Raw genomic sequence first — 12780 nt, 5'->3', positions numbered from 1 at the left:
GCATTTCACTTACAATGTCTCAAGAAACAGTTGAGTATTAAGTATCTTCCATCTAGACACTATTCCAAACTGAGCTACATTCCCTCCACCTTAGACTGGAACCTTCCAACACAAAACTGAAGCTTAACTGGGAATTTAGCTCTATGGGAGGAAAATTATTAAGAAGTTTGATGGAAAGAGTAGGGAGCTCTGCAAATTTCCTTCTTAGGAAAGTTCTAGTTTAACTTAGAAAGTGGATTCTAATCTCTCAATATGAGACACTTTAGCCTTTGGGATCAATAAATTTAAATTTGTAATTATTAAACTCATGACCAACTCACAAGATATTTGCTATTTCTGTGAAACTCCAGTTTCTTAACCTAAGTTCATATCTCATTAAGTCTACAATTCTGATTCACACTGACCAATGACACTGAATGCTAAATATTAACACTTAGCATTAACTGTTGTCAAGCAAAGGGCCTTTTCTATAACCTCACCCATCTCTCATAACTGGTGTTACCTGAGTAGAACAAAATTATAGCTCACGGTTGCTAGGAAAGCTGGGCCTCTGATCACAGAAGCAAACTGCTTCAGTTCCACTCAGTGTGAGCCTAAATAAAAGATCACACTCAATTAATGCAACTCTTAATATTTTCCAATTTCCTTTCTCACATACTGCATACAGTTAGTATTGTCAATGTGAATCCAAAACATGTCTGATCTTCTAAAAACAATTTTCCCCCTTTTGGTTCTTTACACTGTGTTAAGGATATATTTAAAGAGAATATTTAAACATAATATTGAAGCAATATTCAAAAGAAAAAAAAACCCTATATGATGCTAAATGTCTACACAAGTGTAGACAAAGATTTGATTCAACTGTAGGAAGAATCAGGGTTGGAGTTGGTGGGTTTGAGCTATTTTACTTGTTTTTATTGATAAGCACATTGTTTTTAAAATTGAAGATACTATTAAAATTAGTTACAGTGAACATTTTGGGAGCAAATTTTTGCCACACACACACACATCAGATAGAGCACTAATCTGCAGGAAATATAAAGAACTCAAAAAACTTAACACTAAAAAACCAAACAACCCAATCAATAAATGGGCTAAGGAGATGAACAGACACTTCTCAGAAGAAGATAATAAATCAATCAATGAATGTATGAAAAAAATGTTCAACATCTCTAATAATTAGAGAAATGCAAATCAAAACTACTCTAAGATTTCATCTCATGCCAGTCAGAATGGCAGTTATCGATAATACAAGCAAGAATAAGTACTGGTGAGGATGTGGGGGAAAAGGTACACTTATACATTGCTGGTGGGACTGCAAATTGGTGCAACCAATCTGGAAAGCAGTATGGAGATTCCTTAGAAAACTTATAATGAAACCACCCTTTGACCCAGCTATCCCACTCCTTATACCCAAAGGACTTAAAATCAGCATACTACAGTGACACAGCAACATTAATGTTTATAGCTCAATTTACAATAGCTAAACTGTGAAAGCAACCTAGATGCCCTTCAATAAAAGAATGGATAAAGAAACTGTGTTATATATACACAATGGAATATTACTCAGCATTAAAAGAGAATTAAATTACGGCATTTGCAGGTAAATGGATGGATTTGGAGAATATCATGCTAAGCAAAGTAAGCCAATCCCAAAAAATCAAAAGCCAAATGTTTTCTCTGATAAGTAGATGCTGATCCATAATGGGGAGGTGGGGACATGGGAAACATGGAGGAATTCTGATTGGGCAAAGGGGAGGGAGAAGAGGGGTCGGGGCATGAAGGCAGGTAACATGGTAGAATCAAATGGACATCATTACCACAGATACACTAGGATTGCACATATGGTGCAACGCTACATTGTGTATAACCAGAGAAATGAAAAGTTGTGCTACAATTGTATATAATGAATCAAAATGTATTCTGCTGTCATATAGACCTAATCAGAATAAATAAATAAAATTAAAGGAAAAATTTTCTCTTTTGTGATATACTTATTATGAACTAAAATTATTAGCCTTTAAGAATATTTCATATAAATGAACCTCTCATCATTCTATAAAATTTTGCATATAATTAATATTTGGAAAACTACTGCTCCTTTTCATGCATTTCCATTATCTACCAAAAGATGGAAGCATTATTCAATAATACATGAAGATGCAAAGCAGTACAATTTAACAGAATTACACAGTGAGTTGCTTAGGCAATTCACAATTTTCTAGAACCCACATTAAATGAAGTAAAAAAATCCATTAATAAATTTAAATTAACCCAATATCTAAAATATTCCTTATCACGTAAATATAAATAATTAATGAATAAAGTATATTATGTTTTCTTGTCCGTACTCAAGTCTTCAAAATCTAAGGGGCATTTTCATGTTTACAATACAACCTTGATTTGGGAACCAATTTCTTTCTTTCTCTCTTTTTTCCCACCAGTGCCACTGGGGATTGACCCAGTGCTGCTTCCTGTATGCTAGATGAGCCACATACTTAACCCAATATATTTCAGTTTGGACTACCCACATTTCAAATGTTCAACAGCCACATATGGCATTAGTGGCTTTGGTCGTAGGCAATGTAGATCTAAAGTTACAGTACAGAACAAAATAAATAACTTTTCCAAATACTTGAGATGTTACCTTATGAGCAGATGTGATTACAAATACAAAACCAATTTATATCCATGAAATTAGTCTACAATTAGCAACGACTGCTGAAAGAAAAACTGTTGAGATTGCGAACACTTACTTTCCCCCAAAACTTTCTTTACATAATTCTTTCCTAATGGCTGTAATAATACTAAAGCATAAAAAAGCGAAAAGCTTTAAACTGTGAGGATAGCTGATTTTATATGAAAATCATACATATTCTGATCAGACTCATGTTTATCTACCACACTCTGCCTAATAGTAGGCCAGATGGAAACTCAATGCATTTTAATGGACCTTAAGACCTTCTTAAGGGCATTTTTGATTTTCCTCAGAAGGATAGAGACAAGTTTTTAATTTTTAACCTGAACATATCAATTTAATGGTAATGACCCATTTTTCTAGAGACTTTAAGAGGCTGGTTAAAACACTTAAAAGGATGGTTGTTTAAAATGGAGTAGAAATGTATCTGAAGAGAATTTTTACAGTTCTAATAATAAAAATCATTGGAAACAGCCTTCTTTAACCTACCGATTGTGTTAACAGAGTAACAGAGTGTTTAACATACTCAAGGAGATCAATAAGAGGTAATACTGCTTTAAGAGAAAAACTGCAGCCCCGCCTCCATCTCAAACAACTGTTTGGAGCCAGTTAGTACAAGCAGAGGGCAGAAGGCAGAGTGACCCAAGAAGATGTGCAGGAGAGGCATCTTCCCTCAACATGCTCCTGCAGCACACACTGGGCAAGAGAACTCAATGGTCGGCAAATTGCCCTAGCCACTCAGACACCTTTGTAGTACAATGTCTCTAATGAGACACTTCCCCATCAGTGGCTTTCCCAAGCACTTCAGAGGGCGAATACCCTTTAAGTTCATCTGTTGACCCTCTACAGCAAATTCTCTGTCATACATCAAGCCAAGGTAGTGCCCTTTCAGAGAAAGCTGGAATCCCATCCCTGGGCGTGGGTGGAGCTACCTCTTACCTTGGCATTGTCTCAGCACCAATGGTAGTGATTCTGTTACTTGCTATCTATGGCTCTTACATTCTTAAGATTTCTCTTTACTTCTTACTACCCAATCCTTCATCACTCTAATAACCTGCTGGTTAATTTCTTTACAATAATCTTTCTCCATTCACAGACACTCTACTATCTTCTAATTACATCTTGATTAATAAAATATACCAGGCTGCCCGTTCAACTTAATGAGGTCCTACGCAACTCAATGAGACTCTGTCTCTAAATAAAAATACAAAAAAGGGCCGGGGATGTGGCTTAGTGGTTAAGTGCCCCTGAATTAAACACTTGGTACCAAAAAAATAAAATAATAAAATAAAATAAAATAGACCGTGCTGGGCATGATGATGCACACCTGTAATCCCAACTACTTGGCTGGGGCAGAGAATCATAAGATTCAGGTCAGCCTCAGCAACATCAAGACATTGTCTCAACATAAAAAGAATTGGGAATATAGCTTAGTGGTAGAGAGCCACAGAGCTCAATCCCCAGTACTGCTTAAAAAAAAAAAAAAAAAAAAGAAAAAAGTTTTCAAATTTTTGAACCTACTTGCTTTCTTCAGTCTTGGATATAAATTCTATAAATGACAAAAAGATCATGCCTAGCTTGTTCATGCATTTATAATCATGCACTGATGATATACATGAGGTTTCAACAAAAAATTTGGTAAAAGACAAATCAGTAGGACAAAGTCCAAATTACTGACTTATTGAAAAAGAAAACTTTTCAATCTTCCATACAGAAACTGCCATCTGTTAAAACTCAAAACCCACCACTGGTCAAGTTGTAATAAACAAAGACATAAGAAAGAAGAAATCAATCAGTTTATTAACTCCATTGAGATAATTAATCATATCCTTTCTACCTAGTCCTTTCTTTCAAAGAAGGGAAAATAAGAGGGGGGAAATAATGATGACAACTCACAAAAAGAAAATGCAGTAGTACCTACGACACCAAGTTAATTATCAATAGTAGTATATATAATTCTTGTTTAGAGTAAGGCACCAATGTAAAAGGATTAAAACCAAAGATCAGTAATTTTTTTCAAATTAAAATCTGAAATTCAGTCAGAAAAATGATAACTCCTCCACATGTGAAACATTAAAAGAGGTTCAAGTGACCTATTAGGATGTTTCAATAATACCTCTTAACCTATTGGCAAAGCTAAATATATATTCCAGAGAAAACTAAGCAATATGGAGCAGGAACAGTATATAGTGTGATTAAAGAATATTTGTATCTTACTAGTAATCGTTTCTTAAAAAAAAAAAACAACTATTAAAGGTGAAGAAAGGTATGTAAATAAAAGAACAACAACAACAACAAACTAGGTCCTCTCTAAGCCAAGATTTCTCTAATTTAAGAAGATACATTATATGGCCTATGTGTACATATATTAAGACTTAAAAGGCACTCTTAAAAAATGAATAATAAGATCAGGAATGAGTTTTTGTCCCCAAATATATTATCTTAATTTGGCTCAACACCTGGATTTAAGCTAGAAATTTCTCATTCATGAAATTCAACTTTACTATCAATGTATTTACTGTAACATAAACCTTATCCATGCTGACACCACTATACTCAGAATTTAGCGGAGGTGTTTCTCTTCAGAGGAACAAACAATGAGTAAAGAAAATATGTAAGATGTTTACAAAGTTTCAATCTTTTATAAACACTGCTTTCAAGTAGTGAGAAACAACTACTTTTACAGAATGGATATACTAAATAAAATGTTGATTTTGTTTATTTGTTAAAAACACAGTTCTGTCTCTCTCTTTTTTTTTTTTTTTTGGTGGTGCTGGGGATTGAACCCATCGCCTTGTGCATGAGAGGCAAGCACTCTACCAATTGAACTATATCCCCATTCCCAAAAACACATTTCTTTAAAACTTTACACACAGCTTAGGCCTTAGATGAGCTTTGCCAGCTTCATGGAATGACTAGGTACAAGTAAATCTTGACAATGCAAGTTTTTGCAATTTAATCTTATCAGAAAAATGATAAGTCTGAGCTTTTATTGTGATAGAACTTTTTCAGTATTGTTCCCACTATGATTAATAAGTAGCATCATACTCACTTGTATAAAAAAGTTTATAGCACAGAAAAAAAGGCAAACATATTCTTCTTCCAGGGGGAAAAGTAAAAATGCATCTACTAAATTAACTATAAATACTAGAAGAGTATAATATAACCATGCAGAATCTAGAACATATTCTGCAAATCAAACACTTCCATATGCTGGGACTAAAGTGAGAAGAGTAAAACTATCTTTTCAGTGATATCCACTCAGCAATCACTAGAGGCAATGCCACCATCAACTACGAATGCTCTCAGTATTCTCATCTCCTTAGAGTCTATCCAAGCCATGGCCCCAGAATGGGCTCTGAAACAATACTAAGTAAAATACAAAGAGCAAACAAGTCCAGTCACATACATCAAGGCATAGACTGGCTAACTTTTTCTGTAAATGGCTCCCTTGGTCATACAGTTTCTGTCACAACTTCTCAATTATGCCATTAAAGGAATAATTTAAATAATTTAAATAAAAATTTATTTATAAAACCAGGCTGGATTTAGTTCATAGGCCATAGTATGCCAATTCATATTATACTGAACAATGAAGGTACTTTGTTCATCTAATAAAAATGAAGAACAAGTGTGCATGTTTTTCTCATTCTCTTCCATGCTTATCCTCTGAGAAAAGAAAACTTTAGCTGGTCATGACAACAATGGTAACTACTTGTAGACTTTTGTTCCTTGAAGATTAAATAGCACTTAATCCACTTTCTTCCTTTCTCTGTATTAGTAAAGTCAAAGATTTGGGTCAAAAGGCCAAGAGTTTTAATCCTGGCTCCAATCCCTTTTCCCACACTAAATCAAAACTTTTCTCATGGAGACAAAGACAGTTTTGTATCATTTCTTTAAACAACATAATTTAATAACATTTGAAACACACATTTATACAAACAAAACTAAATAAAAGACTACATGGAAGTTACATGATGTTTATTATACCAGTATTTTACTCTTACAGTGTATTTGAATTGTTTCTCAAAACGAGGGTACTTTCTAAATTAAAATTCCATGGTTTCTAAATTTTAACATTAATTTTGGGGTGCTTTAAATAACCAGTAATACTATTCTGTATTTTGCCTTTGGACAGGTTACTCAATTTTTAGGAATTACATTTTACCATAATTTGAGAAGAACTTGAAGACTTTTGCTATCCTTTGAAGTACTCTCTTTTCTTTCACATGCTACCATTTTAACCAGTAGATCCCAAATTTGATAGAATACAAGGAGGATGATACCAGGAGCTTAAAGAAAAGCATTCCTTCTCTATCTCATTTGAACTGACAGTAGGCCCCAGGACATTATGTTTTTAAAGGCTTTGGTGTCACCCATGAAAATATTTAAGGTTCCTAAAAGAAGTAAAACATACTGAGAAAATATGAGGATAGTTAATTTTCAGAAGATAATACCCCTTCAACTTTCAAGTTAAGGTTGTAAATGCCAAGAGTGTAGGAAAAAAAAATTAAAAAAATAGGTATCAAAAAGAAATTTCTGAGATTTGGAATTTGTGTATATCAAATAAAGCGGCCAAATTTTTGATCTTCTGATTAATATTTTTAAAACAAATTTTTTTGGTAGTTGTAGATGGACAGAATGTATTTATTTATTTTTATATGGTGCTAAGGATTGAATCCAGTGCCTCGCAAATGCTAGGCAAGTGCTCTGTCACTGAGCCACATCCTTAGCACCTGATTAATAGTTTTTTTAAAGGGCAAAATTATGCCCAAACTGCTTGATATTACCATGGTTTCTAAGTGTGAGAAATGTGTTAAAATTATAGCTACTCCCATGAATCATCAAAGGTGTTAGTTATATCACTGTGTATATGTTGTGGCAGTAATCCCTTTCCTGATAGCAATCCTGCTGCATCAGGTAGTTTTTCAGAATTGATGTATTATCTTTAGAATCGATATACATTATCTTTCAGTGGTTTAAAATAATTAACAGATTAAAAATTGAAATTAATTTGAAATTTACAAAGAATCAGCTTCACAAGTATCTAAAAACTATATAATACAATATAACAGCAAAGACATCCACAGGTGTTACTTGTTATCCTCTTCTCTTATTAGCTCTATTTTAGTAGAAAGTTAAACACCTTGGTGAATATATAGAGTTTAACAACTGTATCACTATGGTTTGTGATAACTTTTTAAAAAGCTCTCTCCTGGCTAGATACTGCTCCTCTCTCCATTTACTTCTCCTCTGCCTCCTCAATTTCCTAAAGCAATATGCTTCCTATGGTCCAAATCTTAGCCTTCTTTCCATATTGGTCCTCTTAGCAATTTTAATGACTTCTGTGACTTCAGACAATACTACCATACAGACAAATTTCAAAACTATACATCTAATCATACACTGAATCTTCAGTTCTGGACCTGAGTTTATCTTCCCAGCTTTATTGAGCTGTAACTGAAAAATAAGACCACATATATTTAAGGTATATACGTGCTGTTTTTTTTTTAATATATATTTTTTAGTTGTAGAGGGACACAATATCTTTATTTATTTATTTTTATGTGGTGCTGAGGATTGAACCCAGGGCCTCATGCATGCAAGGTAAGTGCTTTACCACTGAGCTACAACCCCAGCCCACATGTGCTGTTTTGACATATCTATAATTATGAAATGATGACCACAATCAAGATAATTAACATTATCTGTCCCCTCTCAGTTGCCTATTTTCATGATGAGCACTTATGATCTACTTTTAGTAAATTTCAAGTATATACCACCATACTGTATATATCAGGTTTCCGCAAGTTACATCATCTTATAACTAAAACTTTATACCCTTTGACCAACATCTTCCCATTTCTCCCTGACACCTTTTACTCTCTATTTCTGCATTCAACATTTTTAGATTCCACATGTAAGTGAGATCACGCAACATTTTTTTCCTGTGTCTAGCTTATCTCACTTAGTAACACATCCTCTAAGTTCATCTATGATGTTGTTACAGATGGCAGAATTTCCTTCTTTTTTAAGACCAAATAATATTCCATTGCATATATACACACTTATTTTTACTCATTTATCCACTGCTGGACAGAGTGATTCCATATCTTGGCTACTGTGAATAATGCTGCAACCAACATGGGAGTGCAGATCTCTCTTCAGGATAGTGATTTTATTTCTTGAAAAGTAGGATTACTGCATTTTTTTTTTAAATTATTTGTTTTGGTAGTACTGGGGATTGAACCCAGGGGCACTCTACCATTTAGCTATACTCCCAGCACTTTTTATTTTATAGTCTGAGACAGGGTCTTGCTAAGTGGCTAAAGCTGGCCTTGAACTAGCAATCCTCCTGTCTCAGCTTCCTGAGAAGCTGGAATTAGATGTGTGTGACATCATACCCAGCCTATTTTTAATTTTGGGGGAACCTCTACACTATTTTCCATAAAGGTTGTATCAATTTATATTCCTACTAACAAATGTATAAAGGCCTCCTTTTCTCCAAAACTGTCTCTATGGCTCTGGGTCCATATTTTTAAATTGCTCCAGATTTACATATGGATTACTATTATAGGTCAAATGGCAGGCTAGAGAGCCCTGGGAATATCCAGAAATTGTAGCAAAATGATGCATATGTATGCACATGTGCATTTCTTCTTAAGCAAAAGATCATAATCTTATTCAGACTTTCATATGTATATGTGACCACAAATTAAGATAAACTCAGATATGTCACACAAATCACATACCAGACCCACTGAATACCAGGCAAAGTATTTTTAAAAGGAAAAACAAAGTCTAGAATAATCTATTAAAAGTTTTTTCCATGGCTAACCTTACCAAGGAGTAGATTTCTGAAGCTTGCTAGCATCTTCTAAAGTAAATAGGTTGGCAAACTGCATCTGTGGGCCATTGTTTTAAATAAATAAATAAAATATTGGGACATAGCCATGCACCCATTCATTTACATACTGTCTATAGTTGCTTTTGTGATACAAACACAGAATAGATACTGTACAGCTGGCATGCCTAAAATATTTATTATTTGGCCCTTTAAAAGAAAGTATAGTTTCCATCTGTTCTTTTAGATAAAAAATGTCTAAACTGAGGATGAAAAACAGACCTAATATTAAATAATCAAAAGAAAATCTATCTTCTCATTTTACTGCGTATTATAGATGCATGTATGAAGAAAACATAATCATTTTATTTTAAACAATAGAGTGTTATTACCTGCCATTACTGGGCTGCTGTGGAGAGTGTCTGGAATGATCAGAGGGCTCTGATCGTTGGTCAGGAGATCGAGACCGGCTGCGTCGAGGATGCCTGTCATGTGAGCGACCGGAATGATCTGATGCTAGTGACTGAATTTCTGAAATGTCTGTTAAATAAAAGGGTATTATTTAATTTTCCATGAAATGATGTACAGTCAAGTATTAAGACACTCCAGTGATATTGGAAATAAGGTAAGCATAATTTTGTACAAAATGACACTAATTTCATCAGTTAATGATTAGATCAACACTGATGAGCTGCTTACAGAGAAAAAAAAAAAACCTATATGGAGATGTAATATTTAAATTCTGAAGGTATCTGGTTTGTAGAAAATTAACATATCACTCAAATATGTCAAGTCTTTCCAGTAGTTTAATAAAAAGTCATTTGGGACCCTCCAAACAGAACTATACTCACCATCTCTTTCAGATGCATTAGCAGAATGAATACTGTCAGAAAGATCAGGGACATTCAATAGAGTGGCCCGTTCATCTCTTTGAACTACCATTTTTAACTTGCCTTTAGACCTTTCTATCAATGTCTTTGCATCTGTCAATGACATATTTTCTGTCACAGTACCATTTATCTGCAAGAGAAAAGATACTACAGAAGTAAATAACAAAAGTACAAATGTTCATTCTGTTATAAACAGAAATATCCAAACTACTCATTGACTAGTTATAAGAACCAAAATATTCCCCTTATATTTTTCTAAATCATCAAATTATTCCACCTTCTGAAATGATAAAAATTTAATTTATTACTCTGTTGTTCTGTTGGATAAACTCAAATTAGTATTCCCTAACCCCTTCCCAAAGTCTGTCCCATCCTAACTTATAAACAAACAACTAAACATTTCAATATCTGGAGAAATTATCAAAACCACTCAATGTATAACTGAACAGACATCTCTATCTACCAAGTACCTCCTGCTGATGAATGATATACATTAACAAACTTTATTCTCTCCATAGCTAAAATATTATTACTGACATGTAAGAATGGACAGGGGCAATCTGGGTCACTCTCCCCAAACACAGATTTTTAATTTTCTTTGGCTAAATTAATTCAAACAGGAGTAAAGGATGGGTAATCTAGGATCTGTTTTTTAGTTTGGTTCATTAAAATATAAGAATATGACTATACCTTCAATACAACATCACCTTCTTGAATATTGCCATCTCTTGCTGCCAAACTATCTTGTGAAATTTCCTTTACAAATATATGGCTGGCCAATCGAAGACCGTATTCTGGAATAATATATTTAAATGTCTTTAGTGTAAAATATTAAAACACATAAGTAGAGTTTAAAATATCAGGATAATAATAATCACTGCAAAAACAGAATTTTACTCAGAACATTAGCTTATGCTACTATATATTAATACAACTGTTCACAACCAGCCTGGCAAGTGTGAACAGGAGTTAAAATGCTAGACTTCCCCTTTATATACCCAACAAAGTATCCCAGAGTGAGGCAACATTGTGTCTGCTGGTGAGAAAGTTACCAGGAAGAGACCAGAAAACTTTCTGGTTCTTAAAAAAGCTTTATAAAATGTATTTTTTAAAGAATAAGACTAACAACTAAAACCATCAGTGTAGTGTCAACAGGAAAAGAGATGTCCTTGGTTCTATAAGGAGAAAAAGAAGGACTCTAAGTGTTACTGCATTAAAAAACAAAATCAAATACACATACACAAAAACCCAAACACACATGAAGCAAAATTTTGAAAACTAAGATGGAAAACAGAAAATTGTTTTTATTCTGAAATAAAATTAGCAGGCTTGTTACTCAAGCATCTAAAAGTACCATCAGCTACAATTTAACATAAGATAAATACACTAAGAGTGCTCACAAGCAGGAAAAGAACCAAGGTGAAAAAAGAAAATGACTTTTTAGGGAATTAGGCAAGGAACTGTGCTCTGGAAATGGTCATTAAATTACAAAATATAGCACTGATTAGAAGACTGTTCTTCAAGATTAAAACTTACAAATCACCATTATTATACGTGATCCCAAAATATCCCCTAGATATTATCAGTTAACCCAAGTATTTCATTGGATATAAATTCAATAACTATGTTTCAGGCACTATAAATAAAACAGCATATGAGAGACATTCCCAGTCCTGTGGCAACGATACAGCCAGTGGAGAAAAACAAGTTACCACAGCAATTAAAAGTGCTATAAAGAGCTCAAATAGTAGAAATAAATGTAGGTTCTTGCATTAAGTGGGGGGACGGAGGGCAGAGATGGTCTCTTCAAGAAAGAAATACTAAAACTTTGCCAAAGAAATACTAAAACTAAATATGAAGGCTGTTTTTGTGTACAGGGAATTGGGGCTGTTGATAGAACAGTTAAAAACAAATGCATCATAAAGTATGAAGGAAAAAAACCTGGCGTGTGTATATATGTGTGTGTGTGTGTGTGTGTGTGTGTGTGTGTGTGTGTGTATAAATCCTAGGTCGAGTATAACTGAAACTGAAAAATAACAAAGAGTCAAAAGAATAAGACAGAAACATCACAAAACAATCTACAGAACCCACTGAAAGAGATCCAGGGCATAGTCATGAGAATAAACAAAACCACTAAAGAGACAGTGGTGGCCTGGAAAAGGGCAATGGCAGTAAAGACAGACAAAAGTAGAACAGAAAAGAGTAGCATTTAGGAAGTTAGAATATATTCATAATGCATAGGTTATGGTTTGGATATGAGGTGTTTCACAAAAGCTCATGTTTATGCAGGAATATTCAGAGGAGAAATGATTGAAATGTAAGAGCTGTAATCTATCAGCCCATCCTAG

General features: G+C 33.9%; 1 protein-coding gene across 10 annotated transcripts in view; it reads right to left on the bottom strand.

Moving 5' to 3' along the window:
- Positions 1-12780, bottom strand: part of Tjp1 (tight junction protein 1) — a 214513-nt gene that overhangs the window by 36233 nt on the left and 165500 nt on the right. For all 10 annotated transcript variants that reach the window (XM_048790372.1, XM_048790373.1, XM_048790374.1 and 7 more), the window contains exons 6-8: positions 11123-11226; positions 10394-10562; positions 9935-10082 (exon numbers count right to left, since the gene is read on the bottom strand). In XM_048790372.1, the coding sequence (XP_048646329.1) occupies positions 9935-10082; positions 10394-10562; positions 11123-11226 (421 nt within the window). The remainder of the gene's footprint in view (positions 1-9934; positions 10083-10393; positions 10563-11122; positions 11227-12780) is intronic.

Source organism: Marmota marmota, unplaced genomic scaffold, assembly GCF_001458135.2.
Source record: "Marmota marmota marmota unplaced genomic scaffold, marMar, whole genome shotgun sequence".
NCBI lineage: Eukaryota > Metazoa > Chordata > Mammalia > Rodentia > Sciuridae > Marmota > Marmota marmota.
The sequence above is the reverse complement of the archived record's forward strand: the minus strand, read 5'-3'. Positions and strand labels throughout refer to the sequence as shown.